This window comes from Sesamum indicum, linkage group LG8 (genome assembly GCF_026168435.1).
Source record: "Sesamum indicum cultivar Baizhima isolate 11 linkage group LG8, ASM2616843v1, whole genome shotgun sequence".
Taxonomy (NCBI): Eukaryota; Viridiplantae; Streptophyta; class Magnoliopsida; order Lamiales; family Pedaliaceae; genus Sesamum; species Sesamum indicum.
The window spans coordinates 17674759-17698530 of NC_142664.1; the positions used below are offsets into that span (position 1 = coordinate 17674759).

The window sequence follows — 23772 nt, forward strand, 5'->3', positions numbered from 1 at the left end:
TTACAAGTTAAATAAATCTCTCTATGGACAAATTATTTTTATATATTATTAGACGCTAATGCATGCGAGGATATATATTTTTACCATAATAAGGGTAGTGTAGTCCGAAAAGAATATTTGACCCATAATAAATCAGTAATAAGTCAATCGAGGATAAATATTAATCTCTATTCATTTTTTTTTTTGGTAATATCATCAATTTCAGTAAATTTTGACTAACGGAGTGACATGTTTGTTGGGTAAAAGCAAACTTCAGAAGTATTAGATGTACGTAATTTTTCGAACCTAAAAAAATTTGTATGGAAAGTGTAATTATCCCTAAACAGTGTGTGTGATATATTTATGTTTAAATTAGTTAGAAAACATGAAAATGTAGTTTAGTGCTTATACCTTTAAATTTTGAATAGTTAGAATACATGAAAATGCATTGTCTTCGACTACATTATATCCACGAAAATAGAGGAATTACTACAACAAACTCATGCATATATCCACTTGAAGTACAATGGTTAGATCCATTGATTACAACTTTACAAGCTTATTTTTTTCCCCTCCAAGAACAATTACATATTCTTGAAATTGCTAAGAAAGAATAATGAATGTGTTGGCTAATGTAAATTACTTCAATAAAAACGGAGGAATATTAATCTAATTTTGAAAGAAAATTAAGAAAAAAAAAAAGAATGAAAGAATTTGAAGAAAGAATCTCAGGACGACAAGGATGCATGCGCCAATTTTTGCTTCCTCCTTAGTCCTTCCTCTTCCACTTCAATCAAGTTCTTGATCACTGCATCCGTCGCGCTTTCAAGAAATTCCGGCCAATCCCTGAATTAATTTCCATTAATTTAAATTAGATAGTACTTTTCAATAAAGAATTCTTATCAAATCAAATTTAACTGAATTAAACAAATAATATGATTGGTTATTTTCATTAAACTGTACATCGACTAAGAAGTATTGAATTCTCTTTCAAATAGGCCCCGAAGAAGGGGGAGGAATGCCAACCTACGTCTATTATGGAATTGACCCCCTCGATGTCCAGTGCCAAAGTTATTGAATGGGTAAGTTGCCATTTGCCAATCCTTAGACTATGTAATGTACTTTATCCGTTGGGTGAAGGGACGGGCGTTTTACTAGAGGTTTTTAATCTACTCTTGTGTGGTTCTGTTCAAACATATACTTTGGAATGAGTGCAGAACGGACGATGTTAAAGTAGATTTTCCGTTTATTAAGAATCATGCGATTAATATACTATATTTGTCATATAATTAATTTTGGTCGACCAAACTTGTTTTGGATTAAAATTTTCTATTTTCGAACACTGTATATTATATTTTTTGTAAAGTAATAAGGAAAGAAATTAAATAAATTTGAGATCTTTTTATCGTTTCATGTACGACGACGTACCCTCTTAAGGTGTCAAACGTTATTCCAACCGTATACTTTGCCTCTTCCAGGGCCCACCGGAACTTTTCGAGGTCCGTAGCCGGGCGAGACCCGTCGTCCTTGACTCGAAGCTCCGACGGTTTAACGTCGCAAAAGATGGGGACGATCTTCTTGCTGGTCTCCATCAAGAGCCTCAGCTCGTGCAAACAGAAGTAGGAATCGCAGTACATGGGAGAGAAGACGGCGACTCCCACCTTACATTCCCGAATCGCCACCTCAATCCTGTCGAACAGCCTATCCCCCGGTTTCATACTCTTGCTGTCCAAGAAAGGGCGGAGGCGGAGCCCGCGGAGGTGGTGGTACAGCAGCCCCGACACGTTCCTCTTCGTGTCGATCCCGCGGTGGTTGATGAACACGTCGCACGGAGGCGCTTGGGGTCCCGGCCGTCCGCCGCTGGTACCTATGATCTGGCGGGAAATGCTGTTGATCCTCGCGGCTGCGGCGGATGGTCGACGTTGCATGGCCCAAAAACAGACAGCTGTTACTTTGTTTTTCCTTTGTTTTTTTTTTTTTGTGTAGTATGAGTATTTATGTTTTTTTATTTATTATTTTGGATGTTTTTGAGGTTGAATAGGGCAAGGTATGGGGTATGTATTTATAGGGTAAAAGTGAAGAAAAAAATTCAGAGTTGAGAGGGATTTTGGGGTCTGATTTTGAATGGGAATTAGAATTTCTAGGGTTTACCAATCAGAACGTTGGACTCTTGAAAATTTTCTAGAGATGAACAAGGGTTTGAATGCGAGGAGTAGTGTTTGATCCTCCAAACACGCCTTTTCAACTCCTATCCTATTCAAAATTTTATACTCATATCAAATTTGACTGAACTAGGTTATTATACGCTAATTACATAATATGTATAGTATCATTTGCTATTAATAGATTCAAATTTAAGTTCATTCAGATTATAATTTTTCCGATTCTATTGATCAAAATTTGAACTAATTATAAAATACGTACATTATATTTGTCATCATTATTATATATTAAAAAAAATAAATCACATATAAGTAAAATAATATTAATAATATCATTGATTTGACTAAGTAAAAATCTCGAAAGGTTAGTTGAGAGAATTAATGGAAAATCTTGACCATGCTTTCTCCCATGTACTTTGGGGATGTGCTTTGTTCTATTCTTGTTCAATATTTTGGATAAATTACATCTACATTTCTTCAACTTTGATATAATTATAAATAAATTCTTCTTACATTGAAAATTATAATTAACCTAAAATTAAATTGAAGAGAAAAAAAAAATGACACTGAATGTCAGGGTCGGAAACAAGCTCAAGCAATCTTGTAAGATGTTATGAAAGAGACGTATTTGCAGTTAGAATTAACCTCGGGGGCGTGGATATAGTTTACCCCAATATTTTTCATTCTTTGCTCTTTTATTATTTTATATCTTATTTCAAATTCTAGAGAGAAAATATGTGAGATGATATTCATATACTTGTTTCTTGAATTGCACGGAGTCGACAAATCTTGAACAAGTGCTGGAACTTGAAAAAAGAGCAAACGTTAGACTTGCCAGCTGGGAGGTTCCAGTTAATTAGACTCGATGCTTAAATCAATTTAAGTGCAAAATCGAGGAGGTGAAATTAACACAATTACATAAATATATATATATTGTGTTAAAAAAACACATATCTGATCCTAAATTGTCCAAAGTATTTACAAGAGTCATATGATCATACTTATATATCAAAATCTCCTTCTTCCAATGGTTGTGATTATGTAGGTCTTAGTCATGTAATTCAAATATTTGCAAGTGGCCATGGGAGTATTTTGATGTTGTGGTTAGTTAGCTGCCTTATTTTACCCCCATCAAAAAGTAAAGCAATGTCTGCAAGCACCACAATATATATTAATTTCCTAAGATTAGATGACGAGAAGGTTCAACACATGCAGTCTACAAATGGGAGTTTCAACTTTGACGCAACATCGGACGTCGCATACTAAGAGATGTTTTCATCTATCAATCCATGTCACTCTCATTCATACCGACAAATTTTACCTTTCTCCCAACCCAATATGCTCACACTCATACTCTCCATGCTATATATGTTACCCCAATTGGATCTGTGAACGAAAACAAGGATGAACAATGAACTATTATTTCTTTATTGATTATAATTATTTTCGTTCGATATCAATCACTATAATGAAATCTAATCTACACCTACTACTCAATAGACACAATAAGGTCTAGGAGTTCGAATCCGTGACTTCTAAGATTACAATGCCTCAATATCGCCAACTGAATTAAGTCTCATTGACAATTTAAATGAATTTAACCAATCATAGCTAATGAAATAGCTAGCTAGGTTCTTTAAACCCAATTAATGTGGTAAGTACAATATACTCATAATTCAATTCGATCAAATTTAAACTAATTATATGGCAAGTACAATATACTTGTCTGCGGTTAATGGACAATTTAGAAAAAATAAACAATTATAGAATAAGTATATCATATTTACTTTGTAATTAGTTTGATTTGATCAAACTTAATGTGAAGTAAAATTTTTCATATGAAATTAGTGTAGACTAGGTAAAATACACTTTGCGCCCTTGAATCATTCTTGATGTAACATATACCCTCTAAACTAACAAATGTAACACTTACACCCAAGAATTAAATTTTTGGACAATATTGCTCTTATATTATATATATATATATATATATTTTGTTCAAAAAATTTCTTTTTTTTTTTTAACAAATTTGCATTTTAAATTTTTTTAAAAGAATATCTTCTAATTTTAACAAAGTAAAATATAATTAGCGAGTTAAATAGTTTGAGTTTTATTATATTTTACAAATTCAAAGTTAAGTAATGAATTAGTTTTATTATTAACTATTTATTCTTTTAGATAAAGATGAGTAAGTACTTATTAGTTTTTTGAATATATTTTCTTTAAAAAAATATGATAAAATATAATTATTCATTTAATTTTTAAAAATATTTTTAACTTTTGTTTAAGTGTATATATATTTGTCAAATTTTTTTTAAAAAGCATATATGAGTTGTTGGTTATATTGTATTTATTGGATATATTATAGATATATATATATATATATATATTACTTTATACTCCACTTTGAATTTAAATTCTTCACTTATTAAAATAATATTAATTATATAATTTGTAGGTGATTTACTAGGACATTTTTATCCAATCAAAAAAGTAAGTATTATATTTATTAATTTAAAAAAAAAATATTACATAAAAAATAGTTGGGTAGTATAATTTACCCTATAGACTATGAGTATGAAAACCCTGACTCACAACGTGGCTTATATATATGTTTGCTAAAACTTTAATATCATTTACATAAATTACTTCTGTTACTTGAAAAATTAGACATACATCCCACAAACGTCAATAATACTATACAAATTACTCCTACTTTTTGACTGTCAAGGTGATTTCTATAGTTATGAAAAAAAAAAAAATTGTGTAAATAAATTAAAGATCAAGAATGTAAATACATTTATTCCTAATTATTGTAAAGAATTTAGGTGCAATTCCAAAGTCATTGTGCAAAACGAAGACCAAATTATGGAATTGATAACTAAAATTTGATTTACAATTATTGGTTTAGCGTTGAAAGGAAAACTTCTTGTTCAACTTCAGTACCAAGTCTTGATATATAAGAATCAGATGAGCTCCTCTACATTTCCAACTGAATCTCTTTTCACCTCCAAAAGTAAAACCAGCCCTCCATCTTCCTTAATGCATTACACGTAACCAGCCTTTTCCTTTATTCCTTGTTTTCTTCCGTTTTTACAGATGACTCACAGTGTTGTACAAGAGAGAGAGAGAGAGAGATGAGAGAGCATTAAATTTGATTCTTTTTCTTGGTAATAAAGGTACATGTTCATGCCGGCTTTTGTGGGTGTATGGTAAAAAATCCATATTCATTGCCCGTTTTACGAATTACGTAAACGAAAATACATATAAAAATGAAAAGGGAAGGAAAGGAAGAAACGGGCTACGCTAGCTATCATGGTCCTTGTGATAAAGTAAAAGGGAGAAAGAGAGGGCTCTGTCACCGCTAGCTTTGCGTTCTTCTCACACTCAAACTGTGATGGGAATCTTGCATTAAGTATTATACACTATACCTTAAAATTTTCATCTTGTTTTCGTTGCTAATCATCCTTGGTTTCTTTTGCTAACACTGTACGGGGCTTGTGTTGCGGAATTTTCAGTTGGGCTTTAAAGGGAAAGGGCTCAAGTGCGTGCACTTGGGATCGTATCGTCGAGTTCTGGAATGGCATCAAAATTGCTGTTGGTGGTTGTTTTTATCTTGGATTTGATTGCTTTTTCACTTGCTGTAGCTGCTGAGCAGCGGAGATCTTCTGTGAGTTTCTTCTTCCATTTTATGTATCTTCTGGATTGCATTTTTAAGAAAAAAAAAATTAACAGAATTTTTCCCCCATCATTCTTGTTAGATGCATGTATTGTGAATTTCTCTGCTGATCTGCTGGTAGTATCTAATTGAAAAGCATAATTTGAAGAGAGAGTTAGTACTCAATTCCGCCTGCAATCGTTTAAATAGCTAGTATTTCTGTAGTATCTTCGTTCCTCTGCCCAAAATCTCCCTTCTGTTGCTCTGCTTCTAATCAGGAGCTCCTGCTTTAGTTCAAGTTTCCAAGGACTCCATCTGTAATAGTAGACAAGAGTTGGATTATGAAAGTTTTGTCTATTTGGCACTTTTGCCCTTAAATATAATGCAGTTCACTATATTAATCTATTAATGTCCGTGTATTATCTGTACAATGTCACTGATCCAGCATGCTTACTAATGATATTAGAGACTTTAATTAGCTTTAAAACTATGTGGGACAGCGGTTAGTGGTGGATCATTCCTTCACTCATAAAGTTCCAGAATGTATGATTTTATTTCAATGATCCTTCATAATGTTGGTGTGGTCAAATGATCATAACTTGGGCAATGAGGGCATCTGCTATAGTATTAATTGTATGTAAAAAATTGTAAGATATCCATTGTTTGTGAAAGAAAAGTGAACTATGGATGCCCCGGGGGGGTTTTCAATTCCATTGAATCATCCTGATTGGCTTTGGCTATAGTGGTTCAGTCAGGTTTGGGATAGTTGAAGCATCAGCCAATGTATCGGGAAAAAGTTTGCATTCCTCCTTTGGTGTCCTTGCCTTGATGTTTAAGAGTAGTTTAGTTGCTCTGAACTGGTATCCAGTTTCTTGTTACTGGGTGGCCTCTTCAAGGTATATGAAAGAATGATAACGGCTCTCATAATATTTGGAGCTGTATAAGACGACACTCTAAGCATATGATGAAGATTGGTTCTTTGTGTGTGGGGCTAACTCTTCTATTTTCACCGCCTCTGCAGGCAAGGGTCGCCACTGATGCAAACTTCAACTATTGTGTTTACGAGTCGGACATAGCAACTGGCCTTGGTGTGGGGTCATTTTTGTTCCTTATGGCTAGTCAACTACTGATAATGGCAGCCACTAGGTGCTTGTGCTGTGGGAGAGCCCTCCGACCCAGTCGTTCCAGGGTTTGGGCAATTGTCTTGTTCATCACTTGCTGGTATATTTTTCAAATTGTTGTACAAGTATCATATGGCTTCATTCAAGTGGTTTCATTTGTATATAGATATAATTTGCATCGACACCTCTTGAGGTTGAGCATATTACAAAGAAATGTCTCAATTTTGAAAATTACGGTAACACTCCCTATGGTCCTGGTTTACATATTACAAAATGCTCATCTGACTATCAAGTCTTCACGGGAGGACCTTTAATACTACATGATTACAAGGAGTGCATGCAAACTTTCGAAACTGAGTCTCTCTTTGATAATATGCCTGAACTCCAAAAGTGTAATTATCCCTTATTTTTCATTAGTTGAGTTGATATAATTTTTCCTGATCTCCATTTCTAATTGTTTTTGCAATTTAAAGTTTGAATTTATCCGTTATGCAGGATGACATTTTTCATTGCTGAGGTTTGCTTGTTGGCTGCCTCGGTACGAAATGCCTACCACACCAAGTACAGGACCTATTTGTCGCAACATCCTCCTTCTTGTGAGACCTTGAGAAAGGGAGTGTTTGGAGCAGCAGCAGCGTTCATTGTCTTTACTGGCATTCTATCTGAGATGTTCTATGTCAGCTACTCAAAAACCGGTGATGGATTTTTGCATCAGAGTCAGGATACAGGCATTAGGATGGGATCCATATAGCTGCAACCCTACTGGAGACCAAAGAGATGGTAGTTTTTCACATTTATATACCTTTGAATAAACAAACTTACCCGGCTGGGTAAAGTAATTTCATAGCACATACACAATGAGCATTGTAATACATATCTTGCTATGTAATAAACTGTGTATCTATTGTTAAACAGTGCCTTATTGAGTATGATTTTGGGCTTCGAGTTGTTTTGGACTTTTACTCAAATGTTAATTCAATCGAGGGAATTCTAATTTAAATAAAATTTTTGCACTTATTGTGTGATTGGTGTACAATTTTAATAAAGTAATTAATCACATTGCGAGTGTATCACATTTGTTGTCGTATCGAATGGGAAAACAAATAAAGGGCTGAATAACCATTTTGTTCCCAAATAAAGGCAAAAATATGTTCAATTATTAAAAAAAAAAAACAAAAAACAAAAACCACCACACATATCCACAAGAATCTCCCTCACATATCTAGCCACCCCACCCCAGCTGGAGAAGGTCCCATAAAACTGCCTATCTCTCTCAGGCACCTTTAAATATTCTCCATTAATCCGACAAGAAAATATGCATTGCATGAAACCCTTGTCCAATCTTTACATGAATTCTAGACCAAAATAACACAGAAAACACCAAGATCTGATCAATTAAACATGCCATTATATCTCAACACATATCCCCTAGCCTGAAGCTGATTCTGAAAAGGACAGCCTCAAATTAAACAAATGACTTGTATCTATGATGGTTACACATTTCACAGTCAAAACTGTACAAAGTACGTAATATACACACAACACGGTTAATTTAGAAGATCGACTGGGAAAACTGTAAGAATAGACCTCAACGTATTAATAACGATCAAATACGATTCCACCGTTGAGAAAAGAAACTAGCATAATTGTCTCAGTTAATCCGTAGACATGGACTCTTCAAGATTGGTTGTTTAGGGCTTGATCTCTGCATCAATATCGTCCCATGCTATGTTGAGATCTGCTGAACTGGTAAACGCATCGATCTCATTCCAGTTCCAGTAGTTAGGCAAGTCCATGACACTACTGGTATCCGCGACCGGCCATGCGGCACTGGCTGTGCTTGGAATATCAAGAGTGGTAATAATTGATTCCTCCGTGGAATCAATGTTCCCAGCATAATGATCAATGTGATCATCAAGCAATTGATGAGGGGTGGGATTCATCAAAGAAGAATTCATGACCTCAAAAGTAGTGCTTAAACTTGAGAATGGAACTTCTGTAAAACCTGTCTTATTGCTTATGCCATTGCTTCCGACAAGAGGCTTCCCGGGAATACTAATATTGATCCCATCTGTTGCATTATGCAATAACGATGGTGACGAAGAGCAAATCAAGGCCTTGTAGAGAATATTAGACATACTTCTCTGATCTGTACTAATATTAGTGTAAGGAAAACTTGCACGATCGTGCAGGCGTGTGGCAGTAGCGGGTGAAGCTGCAGTGGCGGTGACGGTGGTGGTGGAAGTGGTTGTTGTGGGGTGTGAGATCTTGGGACGCTTGTTTTTGCGCCCACCGCCAACAGGAACGTTGCGAAGAGTGCCACCTTTAGTCCAATGCCTCTTGCAAGATTTGCAAAAATGGCGAGGCTGAGACTTATTGTAGTTGTTGTAGTAACAAAACTTGGTATTTGTGGAACCACACCTCGGACAGTTCAAAGGCTCTGATTGCTGCTTTAGCGGCTGCTGCCGTCGTCCAGACGGTGGTTTTGCAAGCTCCGCCTTGCCTGACTGCAGCAGAGGTTGGCCCCAATCAAGCCCTTGTTGATGATCGCCAGAAACCTGTAATTCAGTTCCCAATCCCATGTCCAAATCAAGACCACTCGTATACATACAATCCTTTTTCCAACAACACCTTCTTCCCGGACAGGAAGATGAGCTGATCTTACGAGCAACAAGAGAGGGAAAGAAGAGGAGGATGTATTAAGGAACAGCGGGGTTGTTGCGATCGATGGAGGATATATTATAACAGGAGACTGAAAATGCGTGTGGATCGTAGAATGGTGAGGAAGGTGGTGAGAAATGAGGATGCGGCTGTCTGAGAATCTATGTCTATTTCTATATACCTGTTTTGTCTGTCGCTGTCTATCAACCCATCTGTAAAAACAATAATAATTCCGAGGGAGATCGAAGATCACCAATCACTCAAACTTCTATATGGTCCCATATCACTCCACTGCCTCTTAATTAATTCATATATGTGTGGTGCAGTCTTGTTGTCAACTTTATAATATTATGCCTACACACACACACACACACAATGTAGATACATCATTACACACATAGCACGCACAATATATATACATAAATAAAATTATATTTTTTATCGTGTAACTATATATCATTAGCAATTTTAGTCATGTAATTTATTTCATTTTTCGACAAATTCAGTTCTAAATATTTCACATTTCATCTTTTTTTTTTTTTTTGACAAACTTATTTTAACAATTTTAATCGTAACAACATATAGTTATAGAACAAAAAATGAGATTTACTCCAGCATGGAGGAAATCAAAATTATCAATATAGGATTAAATTTATCAAAAAAAGACTATGTGTAAATTAAATAAGTTGTAGAATCAAAAATACTAACCATCGATAACTTTTTCATATATATATATATATATATATTGACATAATGATGCAATTTACATTATTTGTGTATATAAATAAAATGTTTCAGTATTCGTAATCTTGGTGGAATTTTAAGTTAAGATTGGTGCATGAACCACCAAGTTCACATGTTAGTAGAATCTGAAATTGCAAATAATTTCATTTCATTAAATAATTAATTAAATCAATCTTATATTTGTACGGTAGCATAAGAACGATAATAAGATATATATATATATATATATAATATTTAATAAGAATTGGGATTGGAGTAACATAAGTGTATTTTGGGTGAAGTCTGCTGCCAATTACACGTTGTTTAGTGCATGGAAATATTCCTTTGGCCTAATTATGTAATTAATTTTATAAATAATATTATAGAATAACAATAAAAAAGTTAAATAATGTAGGGATGTCTTCCCACTCGTGGTTCCTTATTAAATTATTTTTTTATTTTTTATTGTTACCCTTAATTTATCAATAATTTCAGAATAATTTGAACCAATTTATAGCATTTTTAAACTAATATATCATTTATTATACTATTACTTACAAAATAATCTTATGAAGATATTACACGATAAATAATGTTATGATGTCTTAATTTTTTAAATTTATTCACTTGAAGTTAGATCGATTGATAAATAATAATCTAATTGAATAACAAAAAAAAAAATATTTATTCGATCCAAATTAGGTACCTAGACGCATAGACAACGATGGATAGAGGCCAACTTAAACTCAATCTGTATTTTTTTAATGGGTCTGGGTAATAATATTCCTTCAGGTATGGATTTGGATTTTAGAATTAATCTATGAATTTGGGTAGGGTCTTATCCTACCCGTTGACACCCCTACGCCTATCTTTTTAACGGAAACTTGGATTTGAAACTAAATATGTCGATTGTTCTCAATTTTGAAAATCCCTTAAAATAAGAAACTAAAAATATTGAACCCTTTATCTTATAAAACTAAAAGTATAATTTTATGTGAAATATATAGAAATCAAATGGATCAACAAATTGCAAGTCTTTAGTAAAGAAAAATCATCCAACACTATGTTTTTCTTTTTGCATGAATGTGGATTGGTATCTGTTGAGATGTGGCGTTGAGGATAAATGCCCAACACTAATTGACATGCATGCAAATTGTCATCGGACGTCGTTTCTTGAAATTAGCGGATGAAGGATGTCCTAGTCTAATGGCTAGCCAGCAGCCGGTGAGTAGGCCGGCACTCGAGTCTCCCAAAACATGATGATCAGTAAACTAATTTCTACACCCCTGCAGGTCACTTCTATATACAGATTTTCTTGATTTGATTGTGATTGCTACTCTTTATACACTAACACTGTGGCAGAATTTTGCGAGTGGCGAAACATATCATTTTGATTAGAGCTCGATCGCCATTTATTGTCACCAACTCTGATCTTATATTATTGTCTTGCAGCTATAAATTACAGACAGGGAATGTTGGATAGGGTCCACTTATTTCCTCTTTTATTGTTCAATCAATGAGTTTTTATATATGTATCATAGGGGTTAAATAGTGCAAAATTCACGCCTATTTGACGAATTTACTAAACAATTTTTGGAGAGTATAAGAATTTGCGTATTTTCCAATGGAGTAGTGGGTGCCATCGACCCGACTCCAAAATTTGTAATGCAACCATTGATACTTTTACCATTCAATGGCTCTCACAGTGAAATATGGGACCGTACAAATTAGTACAATTAACGTTTAATAAATACCAGTAAATTTATTTCATAATGTATGGATGAATTTTTTTAAGATTTAGTTGCGAAGAATTAGGTATCGAAGAATTTTAGCTGTCAACTCAGCTGGCCAAGTTATCACTAACTTCGACTCTGATCAAGTTAATTGAACTGAAAAATACAAAAAATTTGAAATGAAATCCCCAATCCGACCCTCTTACTTGCAGTAGCCGCACTAAATAAATGATTATATGTATCAACATCTCACTATTTAATTAATACATTAATATTCGATTAACAATTTTAATAAAGTGAAACAAATTAATACGCTCTTACAACAAAACCTCAAACTTATTTCTATAACCTCAACAATAACCACTTGATTAAGACATGGTTGGTACACTGCAGCATGACTCTTTGGAATTGTAAGAGTTGGGCGTCTTTGATGTTCAAAACTGGCGACTCTCGTTTTATTTCTACTTCAATTCGACGTCACCAGATCCGTTAATTAATTAAATAGACAAAAGGAAGTAGGAAGTATGAAAGAAATTAAGTTGGTTTGAATATTAACATATATTATTAAGACAAGTAGGTAGTAAAGCAGAATGGAATATATGTCGGATAAGATGGTCAGTTAATTGGAATATTTTAGAGTAAATAATAATCACGCCGTATTAATTAATTAAATAAATTGAAGAGCTGTATTCTTTGTACCATTCCAATTCCACTTGATCAATATTCTTTAGGGTATGATTACCCCATCCCCCAAATTAAAGAAATAATCAAGCTCTTAAAAAATCGTGGTTATAATAATAATTTGACGAAACCACGTGCTTTCATCATTTCACGACTACGTACTTTGTACTAAAAATTAATTAAGAAGCGTCAATCCGTTGGCTGTGACTCACCGTCCTCCCATGTCTCATTCCTTTGTTCATAATATTTGCTACGTGTTACAAAAAACAGAATATTAAGATTAGGGTCTAATTAAAAGAATTAATTATGTTAATATTATTATTGAGGAAGATATTACAAGTGCACGTGTAAAAACATGATGGCCGGCGCCTATGTATCAACTGTCGGACCACCATAATCTGGCGCCGTACAGCTTGGAACATCACTTTTTTCTTTATATGTTTTCTCATTAATTAAGGATCTGTCCACACATGCAATTCTAAACACTTGATGAGTAAAAACTTCAGAGTCACACTGTGAAGGATTTGATGATAGTAAAAATAGATTGTAAAAATAAAAAAAGTATTTAAGGTAGTAAAAATGTTATGACAACTAAAGCTGTACATGGGCCGTAAAAGTAGCTATTTACAGAGTTTTCTCAAATTGTATAATTTCACGTAAATCACATACACCAAAATGATCATATAATTATAATTAGACTTTATATATTAACTATTAGAGTTTTGGAGGTGTTAGAACTAGGTCGTAACACTAAGGACAAATACAGCAGGCCGAGAAGTGAAGCTATTGGGCTTTTCAATGGGTTTGAATTCTGATGGGCTTTTCATCTTATTGGGCTTCAAACAAGACCTGCTAGAATAGTTCTTTGGGCCTCCACAATGATTTCTAAACAAGTATATTCATATAGTAGGAGATACATTGCCAATTTGTAATAGAAAATCCAAATTAAAAAAAAAAAAAAAACTCTTTAAATCATAATTGGTTTATCCACTCTAACATTTACCTTAATTTGTTGAGATGTAATAATAATGACAAGAATGTTGAAATAGTGAGAGGAGAAAGCGAAAGAGGTTAAAGGGCAGCCATGCACATGCACATGCACATGCACATTAATAGAGAGAAAGAGATGTCTCATTAAACCCTCTACTCTACTCTCCCACCCCCACTACACTTCAATGCCAATTTCTTGCGGTGGTTGCTTCTATGCTCATTTTTATTAAGGATAATTATGTCTATAATTTCTCATCTATGCTATATTTATATAAATTATTTATATCTCCCTGCATTTTAAAGAATTACACAAACACTCTTTGAAAATATTGACATTATTATATAAATTATTTTTATTTTTCAATTGTCGGTGGTAATTTCTATAATTATATAAAATATATGAGTGAGTTATGTAAATAAATTGTTGTTCAAGGACGTGGAGTGGATTGAGAATCAAATCCCCCTAAAATTTCCTCAACACAAACAAGTTGCTAAAAAACGCTTAATGAGACAAGATAACATGGCCGCATTGTGGAGGACATGACAACTTTGACACCCAAATGGATTTTCTGTGCACTGACTACAAAAGTTACACTAGAGTCGTGTTTGTAAAAAAATAAATCAAATGGAACAGAAAAAATCTCAAAAAAATCAGAAGCCCCATTCTCTTACCACAACCTCAGGGTATAACAGAAATAGCATGTCTCAACTAAACCAGTACTACTACAAACTTACAAATTTTGCATGACTAACCTTCACCACTCATTTCATTTACATGAAAAAACAAAGCTTGTTGCCGCTAGAACTGAAAACTTGATGGAAATTGATTGATAAAAATTCGTTTGTATTCGACTTATTAAACTTAATAACCAAACATGACCGAAACTTTTTGTTTGATAAGCTTTCAAGTTCGACCCGAGTCTGATTCTATTACTACATGAAGAATAAGATAAATGTGAAAAAATTAAATCACTTGAGATCATTTCATGCTTGATCTGATTAATTTGAAGATCGATATTAATTCAAACAAACTCGAATAATAATATGTTCATTTACAACCACAGTTGCTTCCACGAATAGTTAAAGCAAAGCTTTGGAGCTGCCTAATTCAGGTTAGTGAACCAATAATGCGACATTCTATTCTGATACAAACTTCTTTCTCAAGTTAGTTAAGTGATCACTGAATTTGGATCCAAAGATGATCATAGAAACTCAAACTCAAACAAATTTACTTTTTCTGCAATTTGCATTTCAACTGCAGATAATAAGAGAACAAGAACCTATGTATGACTCTAATTGTCCTAATACTTGTGAAGAAACGGAAGCATTTGTTCTCAGACTTTCTATGACTTGTCTAATGGATCGAGTTGGTCCAGCAGACAAGCACACAACAAGATTGTAATAAAATCTATGAAAAGATTATTTGCAACCTTTGAAGCCCTCATTCTGTACTGACAGTAGAAGAATTGTACGAGGCACCAGAACTGAACATTATATGTTGGATAACGCTTCCTTTTTGAACCTCAAATCCTCTACTCTGCTTATTCCAGAGATGCACAGCAAAACTCAGGCTGCGGATTTGTCTGAGTTTTGCAAGCAACCATTTTGAGTGATTCAAATTCTGAGGTCCCTGAAAAAGACTTCCAATCTTGCTCCAATCCACCGGATAAAACGCCATAGGCGGCAAGACCGTGAAATTGTAGCCAGGCCTTCCAGTCACCCTGGAAACAACTCTTGAAACCAAGTAAGGTCCATTATGACCCCATTTGTTCCCATCGAACGTAAGCGCGAATTCTTGAATGAACTTGTAAAGCAGCGGATGACCCTCATCAAAGATCATCACAGCATTATTTAATCTGCTCCATTTTCCTGTATCAAGATCAACAGTTTGAGCTCCAATTGCATTCTTGAGCCCCCCAAAACTCTTCAAAACTATGATATCTGTGTCTAAATAAATCCCACCAAACCTGTACAGCAAACCCAATCTGAGTAAATTTGAGAGGTTCTGGCCTAAAGGGACCTCCCCAGGATTTACATTTCCTTGCATTAACTGGTTGTACCAAGCCTGAGCAGGAGTGTTCTTGAACAAATAATTGAAGTCAGGAGAAATTGCAGTCACTTTCAACCCCTTTTCCAAGAAGGGTCTCAAGATTTGCATCCCACTTCTTGAATCCAGTGAATTTGACGCTACGATTAAGCAGCCTCTTGGATGTACTTTAAACAAACTGTTCATAGCAAACAACTCTCTATCTCCGAAAGACTCAGCTGAAGAAATCCAAGTCATGAAAAATCGAAACTTACAAGACCAATCTGATGAATTGGGATTGAAGAACTCCATCACTCTATCTTCAAACTGCTTCACTTTAGCACTCCTGTCCCTTCTCTTTGAGTGATGCACAGTAGTTCTAACCACCAAGTTTCGATTTTTATGCAAAAGGGGCAAATGGGTTTTCAATTTTGCACTTGAGCTTTCTCCTTTCACCGAAAACAGCGCAGCAGATGACAGTTTGGCTGAAGAATTGACTGAAAAGAACTTTCTTGAATCTCCCGAGACATTTTCCGGTGAGAAACTGGACGGTCCCGGCGGAACTTCTGCTGAAATTGGGACGTGTGTACAGAATATAGTGGCACTATTATAAGCAATTAGACATAGCAAAAGAAGAGAAATCAAAGCATAGAAAGATCTCTTGCTTCTTTGCAAATGGAAAAGAAGCTGAGACAAGAAAGTGTCAATCTCTTCCATTGATATTTCCGGAATAACAAATGGTTTCTGTAGATTTCATAGTTCAAGCATGAGATTTCCTCATCTGTGACATGAGAGAGAGAGAGAGAGAGAATAGCTGGGGAAAGTGAAGATCAAGTCCAAAAGCACAATTCTTTCCCTCACTTTTCAATGAGTGGAGGCGGCAAAAAAACAGCACAAAAATTGAAAAAGTGGTGTTCTTGAGGGGTCTTGATGTTGTGAACTTTTTGAAAGCAGAACAGAAAGGAAACTGTTGAAGTATGTGCCTGTTTCCTACTTATTTCATGGTGGAAGGGGAGAAGATGTCATAATTATTGAGAATGTGGTGGGGGCCGAGGAGGGATAGAAGTATGCATTTTCAGACAGTGATGCACTGCAGCATCAAGGTTGGGCAGTTGAGTTTTTATTCTTGTCTTCCTTCTGCATCTTTTGGGCTATTTTGGCAGTTGGGCTTTGCTCTTTGGGTTAATTTTTCCTAAGACAGCAATGCTGATTGAAGCTGCGCTCAGCTACCTGCTTTGGCATGAGTTATCAGAAGCAAGTTTATGAGTTTTTTACATGTCGCTATTCAGATATTCCTTATTTTGATATTCCCAAATAACTCCATATATAGTCTTACGCTGACTAAACAATCAGTTGTTCATTGCTGGACTGCCTTTTATTCTTAAAGTAGAAGGTGACTTTTGAAGGACTAATCTTGATTCTTGAGAATATATGTGTACCATTGTCCGACACTAATTGGTGTTTTTTAAATTATACTCTAGACAAAGTTATGGTTTTTCTTGATTGTACCATGCATCTCCGTGCGATGGTTCTTACCCACCCAAGTGGTAGCAAATGGTTGGATCGTACTTTCGTAGATAATATTATTATCTTTTGTTATATGGGGCGAAGGGTCATTTTTTACATTTTTATTAGAGTATGGAGGAAATTAACACATCACAAGAACTCACATGAAAAATCACATTGCTATGGCTCTTGACTCCATTTAGTTTAGGTATAGAGATGAGTAATAGGATAAATTTAAATTAACTATATAATAACAGAAGTTCAATATTAATCATAGATATTAAACTTTGTTATATTATCTCAATCAAATAAAACTAATTTATTGTTTACTTTGCATGATAATGCATTCTTAAATGTGAAATGACTAATACCCTTAAGATTTATATCATTTTTTTTTTTTCAAAATTAAGATAAGAGTCCTAAGACGACCGAGGAAGATGATGGTGGGTGGGGACGGCAGAGAAGAAGATAGTGGGTGGTGCTGCCGAGGAAGAAGAAGGGGTGGCAGAAGAAGACAGGTGAGGGTCGGCGTGGAAACAGGACTGGGTGGCGCGGGGAGTTAACTTAACCCACCTCAAGATATGGGTTGAGTTATTCAAATTTTACAGTACGTAATTAGTAGTGGGCTTCACTTTCAAGCTTGAGCCTCCATCTCATCATCTTATTCAACCTAGTAAGCCTAAAGTAAATGGGACCTAACAATAAGACCTTAATCATGAAGAACCATTTGACCTTCTACTCTTCCTTTTGTGGGAAAGGTTTACCTTCCAAAATTAGATTCGGGCAAATAATTCTAAGTACGTCCCAAGAACATAAGAAAACATCATAGACACAAGAGTCAACATGTTGAAAAAGCCAGTCTAGCAATATATATTACAAGTCATTCCAAAAGTAGAAAGACCGACCACAATAGAAACACATGCCAATGTTCTAATTAAATAATAACGCCACACATACAGCAGATTAAAAAGAGTTAGACAAACATATTACACACTGTAAAAATACAACAATGCCCCAAGACAGACAGCCTGAGCCAACAACAGATATTCAGAGCAACCCCCTCCGTTTCATGTACTCGGTGACGGTCAAGGTTCGATCATGCTTCCGCCCATCGTCCTCTTGAACTTTACGCCCCAAGTTCGCTTCAATCCTCTGCTTCCTCGCCATGAATGCAGCCTTCACTCCTTTAGGCCCGCCAAACTTCTGAAGCGCATCCAGTGAGATTGACAAGTCAAAATTATGGAATGAGTCAGTTCCTTGCTCTACTGGAGCACTTGCATCCACTGACTTGCCGGCACCAGCTGCAGCTTCCGTTTCAGCTGATGGAGCACTTGTACCCACCGACTTGCCCGCACCAGAGACAGCTTCCGCTTGAGCTGATGGAACACTTGTATCCACCGACCACTTGCTTGCACCAGAGGCAGCTTCTGTTCCTGCTCCTGGATCAGCAGAAACAGCAACTCCTATGCTGCTATCAGCTACTGCAGCAGTTGCATCATCATTTTTCTGTCCTTCACTACTGGACTTTGCAAGAAAATAATTTGTTGACCGAGTCCATCGTCGAGAAAACGGATCATATCCAGGTTCACCGGCTTTCAGGTTAGCATTCACTGGCTTCTTTTCGGATGCATTTCTTAAATTCTCAATCTTGTTCCTTCTATTCATTTCTGCTAACCTGACTGCCTTGGCATCTGCATCCCGTTCGGTTGCTCGAGCTGCATCCAATTCTTGCAGTCTGGCCTTGATCCTCTCTACCTCCACCACATCATCTACCGTTTCCAATTCACTCCGTAGACGAACTTTCTCCGCTGCTATACTTGATGGTCCTTGAACGATGGAATTTTTGTCCATCAGCACAATGGCACGATTTTCAAGTAGGAAGTTTCTTTGCTGAATGGCATACCTCTTCTCCCGTGCCTCAACTTTTGTTGGCATAAAACCTCCAAATCGCTTTACCTCCCTCAACCACTGATCAAACTCCTTCTTGGTCGGAGAAGCATTGGAAACCGATATCATCTGCCAGCTAGTAGCAGTAGAATCCGGGCCCCAAACCACATTCAGGTACTTGTATGTGGTTTTGTTATCAAACTCGTATGTACTATCGGGCCCTCTTCTATCAACCCTGCGAACCGGACAAAGCCTGTAGACAGGTCCAGACAACGAGTTCCCAATTGCAAGTCGTACAAAACAACCAACAATCAGTTCTTCAAAGAAAGTTTCTGTATACCATTTCTCCAATGTTGACCTTTGAATCGTGATATCCCTAATGTTTTCATATGTTGGCACTTTAGTCTTGGACCAGATGTCCTCTTCATCACTCTCAGATGCCGTTCCATCGTTCAGTGCCAGTTCTCTGTTGACATCATGGTCGCCACTTTGGCTTCTGCTGGTGCTACCACAGATTGCCAGAGTCAGCGGTTTATTATTGATAGCAGAGTTTTTGCAGATAGAACGTCGACTGGCACCCTCATTTCTTCGCGATGATCCTTCGACACCATGGGAGCCACTTCCGCTCCCGCTGGGGTTACCATAAACTGCTAGAGTTAAAGGGCCTCCACTAACCGTTGAGATTTGACTGTTAGACTTTCTATCACTTCTTCGTCTAGCTAATTCAGCCAATGCACCAGCCCTTTCAGCTTTCTTCTGTGTTTCACGAGTATGTGGCCTAGAGCAGCTTCCTCTTCTATATTCGGCCTTCCATTTTGCCAAATTTTCGGTCCACTCTTGCTCACTTCTCTCCATTGCACGTTCTGTTAGTATCATTTCTCGTTGTAGCTCTGTAAGCTCTGACAGTTTTTGCCGATCATCTTCATCCTTGTACAATTCAATTGCAAGAGGATTCTCATCATGGACATGTTCACGATCACTTTCATCCATCCTTGGTCGAGTATCATGAACAACATCTTCACCCTTGTACAGTTCAATTGCAAGAGGATTATCATCATGGTCGTGGCCGTGGTCGTAGTCATGGTCATGTTCACGATCACTTACATCCATCGTTTGTTGAGTACCATGATCATCATCTTCACCCTTGTACAGTGTAATTGCAAGAGGATTCTCATCATGGTCTTGTTCACGATCACGATCACTTCCATCCATCTTTTGTCGAGTTCCATGATCATCATCTCTTTCTGTGGGGTCTAACCTCCTCTTCCCATGCACTGTCGAGCCAGAGGGTTTTCCACTCGATCCCTCTGAAACATCATTGTTTTTTGAGTTACTCCTGTCATCAGAATACAAATCCTTTAGGCTTCTTCGATTTCGTGGAGCTGAGCGCACTTTCCTCCCTGTTGTAGCTTTCTTTCCGGCTGCTCCCAGCACCAATTTCTCTGAGCTGGCCATTGAATCTTTACTGCCTATTACGCACAGCAAACTGCATCATCCACAAAAGCAGTACAAGCTCAGAAACCATTGCAATCATATCATGCAAAACCAGAATCTAATCAATGCTTCTCAAGGAAAACAGTTATCATGTGTTCCAACCAATCAATCATATTCCTTTTCCATCTCAATGAGACCACACTCAATTCAGAAGCAACCGAGTTGTTTCAATGCTCTTCATGTATGCATAAATGACTTTCTGGTTTTAGTTGCTCAACCATGGTAAAAAAAAAAATTCGAGGCCACAAATTTCAGGAATAGAGAATGTGATGGAAATGAGATGTATGTTTAAAGCGCACAGGAGGTTACCACGTAACGAACAATTACTTCAAGTACTAAAGCAGCAAGAATGTGGAATCAGCACATAAGGCAATGCTGCATGTTGTGAAAATGATACTCGATATGTACATTATAAACCTTCGATAGACGAAATCTCTTTGTAGTTGGAAGTCAACACAAAGAAACAACTACTCGCATTTACTCAGATAGAAAAACTCAACACGTGGAAACATCGTTAGTTCGCTTTAGATGATCATATTTTATCCAAAAATCTTCTCTTTCTTTAGATTTTTCTTTGACTTATTAGTCCTCCAAGAGTGATTCTGACATGAATTACTTCAAAAAATATAGATTTTGCAATAACTATATCAAGATAAAATCCCACCAGCCATCCAAGAACAGAAGGGAAGAGAAAAGAAATAGATAAACTTATTAGAAGATTAATGTTTTCCATGTTATAAAGCATCATCGTGATCAATGCATAGGGTAAGGGCCGAAAAGGGATTTATGACATGAAGTTGAATCAAAGAGACTTGAGGGTCAAGGACCGATGACACAGTAAAATTGGACGACAAGCAATGGTATCGAATCAAGGCTAACGGTATCAATCTTGACCAACTAACATGATAGCTGAAAGAATGGCACGTCATCTAGTCGAATCATGAGCAAAACAACGTGACGACAAAAAGAATGACACGTCATCTACACTCAAACAAGACAGATTCCGACAATCGACACGTGCATCCAGCAGAGAGGGCGAGCGGGGGGGAAAAACATTGCACTTAAAAATGGAAGCAAAGCTGCCATCAGTTTCTGTTATAAGTTGATATCAAATCATCGATTAAATTAACTGATCTCCACACACACTTGAACATAAATGAAGGTCACCAATTCATTAGATCTCTATCTCTGTGAAATGCTTTTCTTCATATTAATTAGTTAACTTAACAAATCAATGCTTGAGTGTAACACATAGGTAGATCTTTTCTCAAAACACTTAAAAAAGTTTTCGGTGGCCACCCCATCCCACCCCCCCACCACCCCAAAAAAATTAAATTAAAAAAAATATATCTTCAGTCTGTATCTGAATCAAACAGGAGCAGATCATTTCATTTAAACAACCCCTAATGCTAATTCAATGAAAGGTTCAATTTTTTTCTTTTTTTTTTCTTTTCTTTTCTTTTTTTTTTTTCAGGTTGGGAGTGGGGGAGTGGAAGAAGGGAGGTTGTTTGGGGTGGCAGGTTGGAATTCATCACACAAGAACAGGTCTGCGCTGCCAATTCAATTCCAGTTTCACAAACCATTGAAACTCATCAAAAAGAAGCAAGTTGAATGCATGTTAGATCCGTGAATCAAACGCAAGAGCAGCCAAGAAACTTACCAAAAGGGCTTTTCTTTACGTTACAAAATTCAAAAACCTGCTTCCAAGATCCAAACAAGTCAGAAAAAATTCTGCATGCATCTCAAAATTGATGAATGCATGTTTATATGTAGAGAGAAACTGAGATCTCACCAGTTTATGCATGAACCACGGAACTCCTCTCAGCGCCACCCTCACCAGCTTCACAACTCTTGTGTCTGAGTTTTGGTGTCTACATACACTCACTATGTGCTTGCGCTGATATATGTGTCATTTTGTGTGTGTTGGTGGACGTGTGTCAGTGTGTGTGTACTATTAGTCGGTCGAAAAATTTTAGTTCGAATCTATTCGAGTCGAACATATACATCACATAACAAGTGTAATACACTTACAATACATATACAAATGAAAAAATATCAATCACATAATAAATATAATGACTCTCCATTCTTCTGGAATAGCATTAATCTTATGTAATCCCATTTCATTTTTTTTCTTTTTTTGCCCACCTTTTCAGGAGGGATGTTCGAAAAAAGGCATTTTCATGCGGGGAAAAGGAGGGAAAAATAGAGATTATGACATCTTAAAATTACAAAGAATTAATTGTTTTACGAGGTTGACAAAATGTAATAAAACTTTGACTATAGTGGAAGATAAGATTTTATTTTCAGTCAATAAATTATGAACGTATCTTTTCTGTAAAAAAATCGGGTTCAAATTGTTGAATGAACTATAAAAGATCTTCTTGTTGATATATATACTCTGATTATAATTCTTTATATTTTTAAATGAATTTCATTTATTATTTACATAATTGCTTTTTGATAGATTTTGTAAATCATCTCGCTGTCGTTCAACAAAGAAATTAATTCAAATATTCTGGCTTTTAATTTCATCACATTCACACCTCGCCTTTTATACTGTACAAATACGCTGAAATTTATTTGAAAACGGGAGAAATACTAGAGATGATGATGTACGTATAGCTGGTCACCTCCACGTGGCGGAAATGGGACGTGGATCACCGCTGGCTTCCACAGACTCCCGGAAATACGGTACTGTTGGCGCCACCGTCTCATCGTCCTCGCCGGAGACCGGATTACAGCGTTTACGGGCAACCCGAACCCGCCAATGCCGAATTGTCGGACATTGCAGATGATATCGTTGTAGTTCTTCATGTTCTTGCTCCAGGGCGCATATTGATATATTAATTAATATGTGCTGCTCTCAATACCATTTATTCTTCACAGAAGCTCATTTCCCTCAGAAAAAGAAATTTTAAAAAAAGGTTATTTCAACTCAATGAAAATTTTGTTTATTCATAATTAATTGAATTTGATTAAATCAAGTTTCAATTTATACTTTTTGGGGCCTTCAAATTTGAATATATTGGTTTGCATATTTTTAGAAAATTACAAATAAAACCCGTCTGATTTCCACCATTTATAACCTATCTCGTTTGTTTCTGTTTTCTACTTTCAGTTTTTGAATAATAATTAAAATAAAAGTACA

General features: G+C 35.9%; 4 protein-coding genes and 1 pseudogene across 7 annotated transcripts; 1 reads left to right on the forward strand and 4 right to left on the reverse strand.

The window, feature by feature from the left end:
* Positions 1-470: 470 nt before the first annotated feature.
* On the reverse strand, positions 471-2005 carry LOC105167917 (putative 2' cyclic ADP-D-ribose synthase BdTIR). The gene is made up of 2 exons (XM_011087794.3): positions 1408-2005; positions 471-825 (listed from the first exon to the last, which is right to left on the reverse strand). Exons 1-2 carry the CDS (start codon positions 1905-1907, stop codon positions 708-710), a joined length of 618 nt encoding a protein of 205 aa, XP_011086096.1. The 5' UTR covers positions 1908-2005; the 3' UTR covers positions 471-707.
* A 3389-nt stretch (positions 2006-5394) lies between these two features.
* LOC105167918 (1,3-beta-glucan synthase component (DUF1218)) lies at positions 5395-7882 on the forward strand. Of its 2 annotated transcripts, XM_011087795.3 has the most exons (4): positions 5395-5556; positions 5660-5811; positions 6821-7020; positions 7416-7882. In XM_011087795.3, exons 2-4 carry the CDS (start codon positions 5722-5724, stop codon positions 7669-7671), a joined length of 546 nt encoding a protein of 181 aa, XP_011086097.1. In that variant the 5' UTR covers positions 5395-5556; positions 5660-5721; the 3' UTR covers positions 7672-7882. The 2 variants fall into 2 exon arrangements, with proteins under 2 accessions (XP_011086097.1, XP_020551235.1); XM_020695576.2 differs by lacking the exon at positions 5395-5556 and having other exon boundaries at positions 5566-5811.
* Positions 7883-8217: 335 nt separating this feature from the next.
* Positions 8218-9783, reverse strand: LOC105168584 (uncharacterized). The gene has a single exon (XM_011088718.3). It carries the CDS (start codon positions 9527-9529, stop codon positions 8612-8614), a length of 918 nt encoding a protein of 305 aa, XP_011087020.2. The 5' UTR covers positions 9530-9783; the 3' UTR covers positions 8218-8611.
* Positions 9784-14893: 5110 nt separating this feature from the next.
* LOC105167919 (uncharacterized) lies at positions 14894-16829 on the reverse strand. The gene has a single exon (XM_011087797.3). It carries the CDS (start codon positions 16449-16451, stop codon positions 15150-15152), a length of 1302 nt encoding a protein of 433 aa, XP_011086099.1. The 5' UTR covers positions 16452-16829; the 3' UTR covers positions 14894-15149.
* Positions 16830-18068: 1239 nt separating this feature from the next.
* LOC105167920 (protein RTF1 homolog pseudogene) lies at positions 18069-22711 on the reverse strand (annotated as a pseudogene). 2 transcript variants are annotated; one of them, XR_016066650.1, is made up of 3 exons: positions 22414-22710; positions 22282-22318; positions 18069-20613 (listed from the first exon to the last, which is right to left on the reverse strand). The product of XR_016066650.1 is annotated as a protein RTF1 homolog pseudogene, transcript variant X1 (transcript). The 2 variants fall into 2 exon arrangements; XR_016066651.1 differs by lacking the exon at positions 22282-22318 and having other exon boundaries at positions 22414-22711.
* Positions 22712-23772: the final 1061 nt, after the last annotated feature.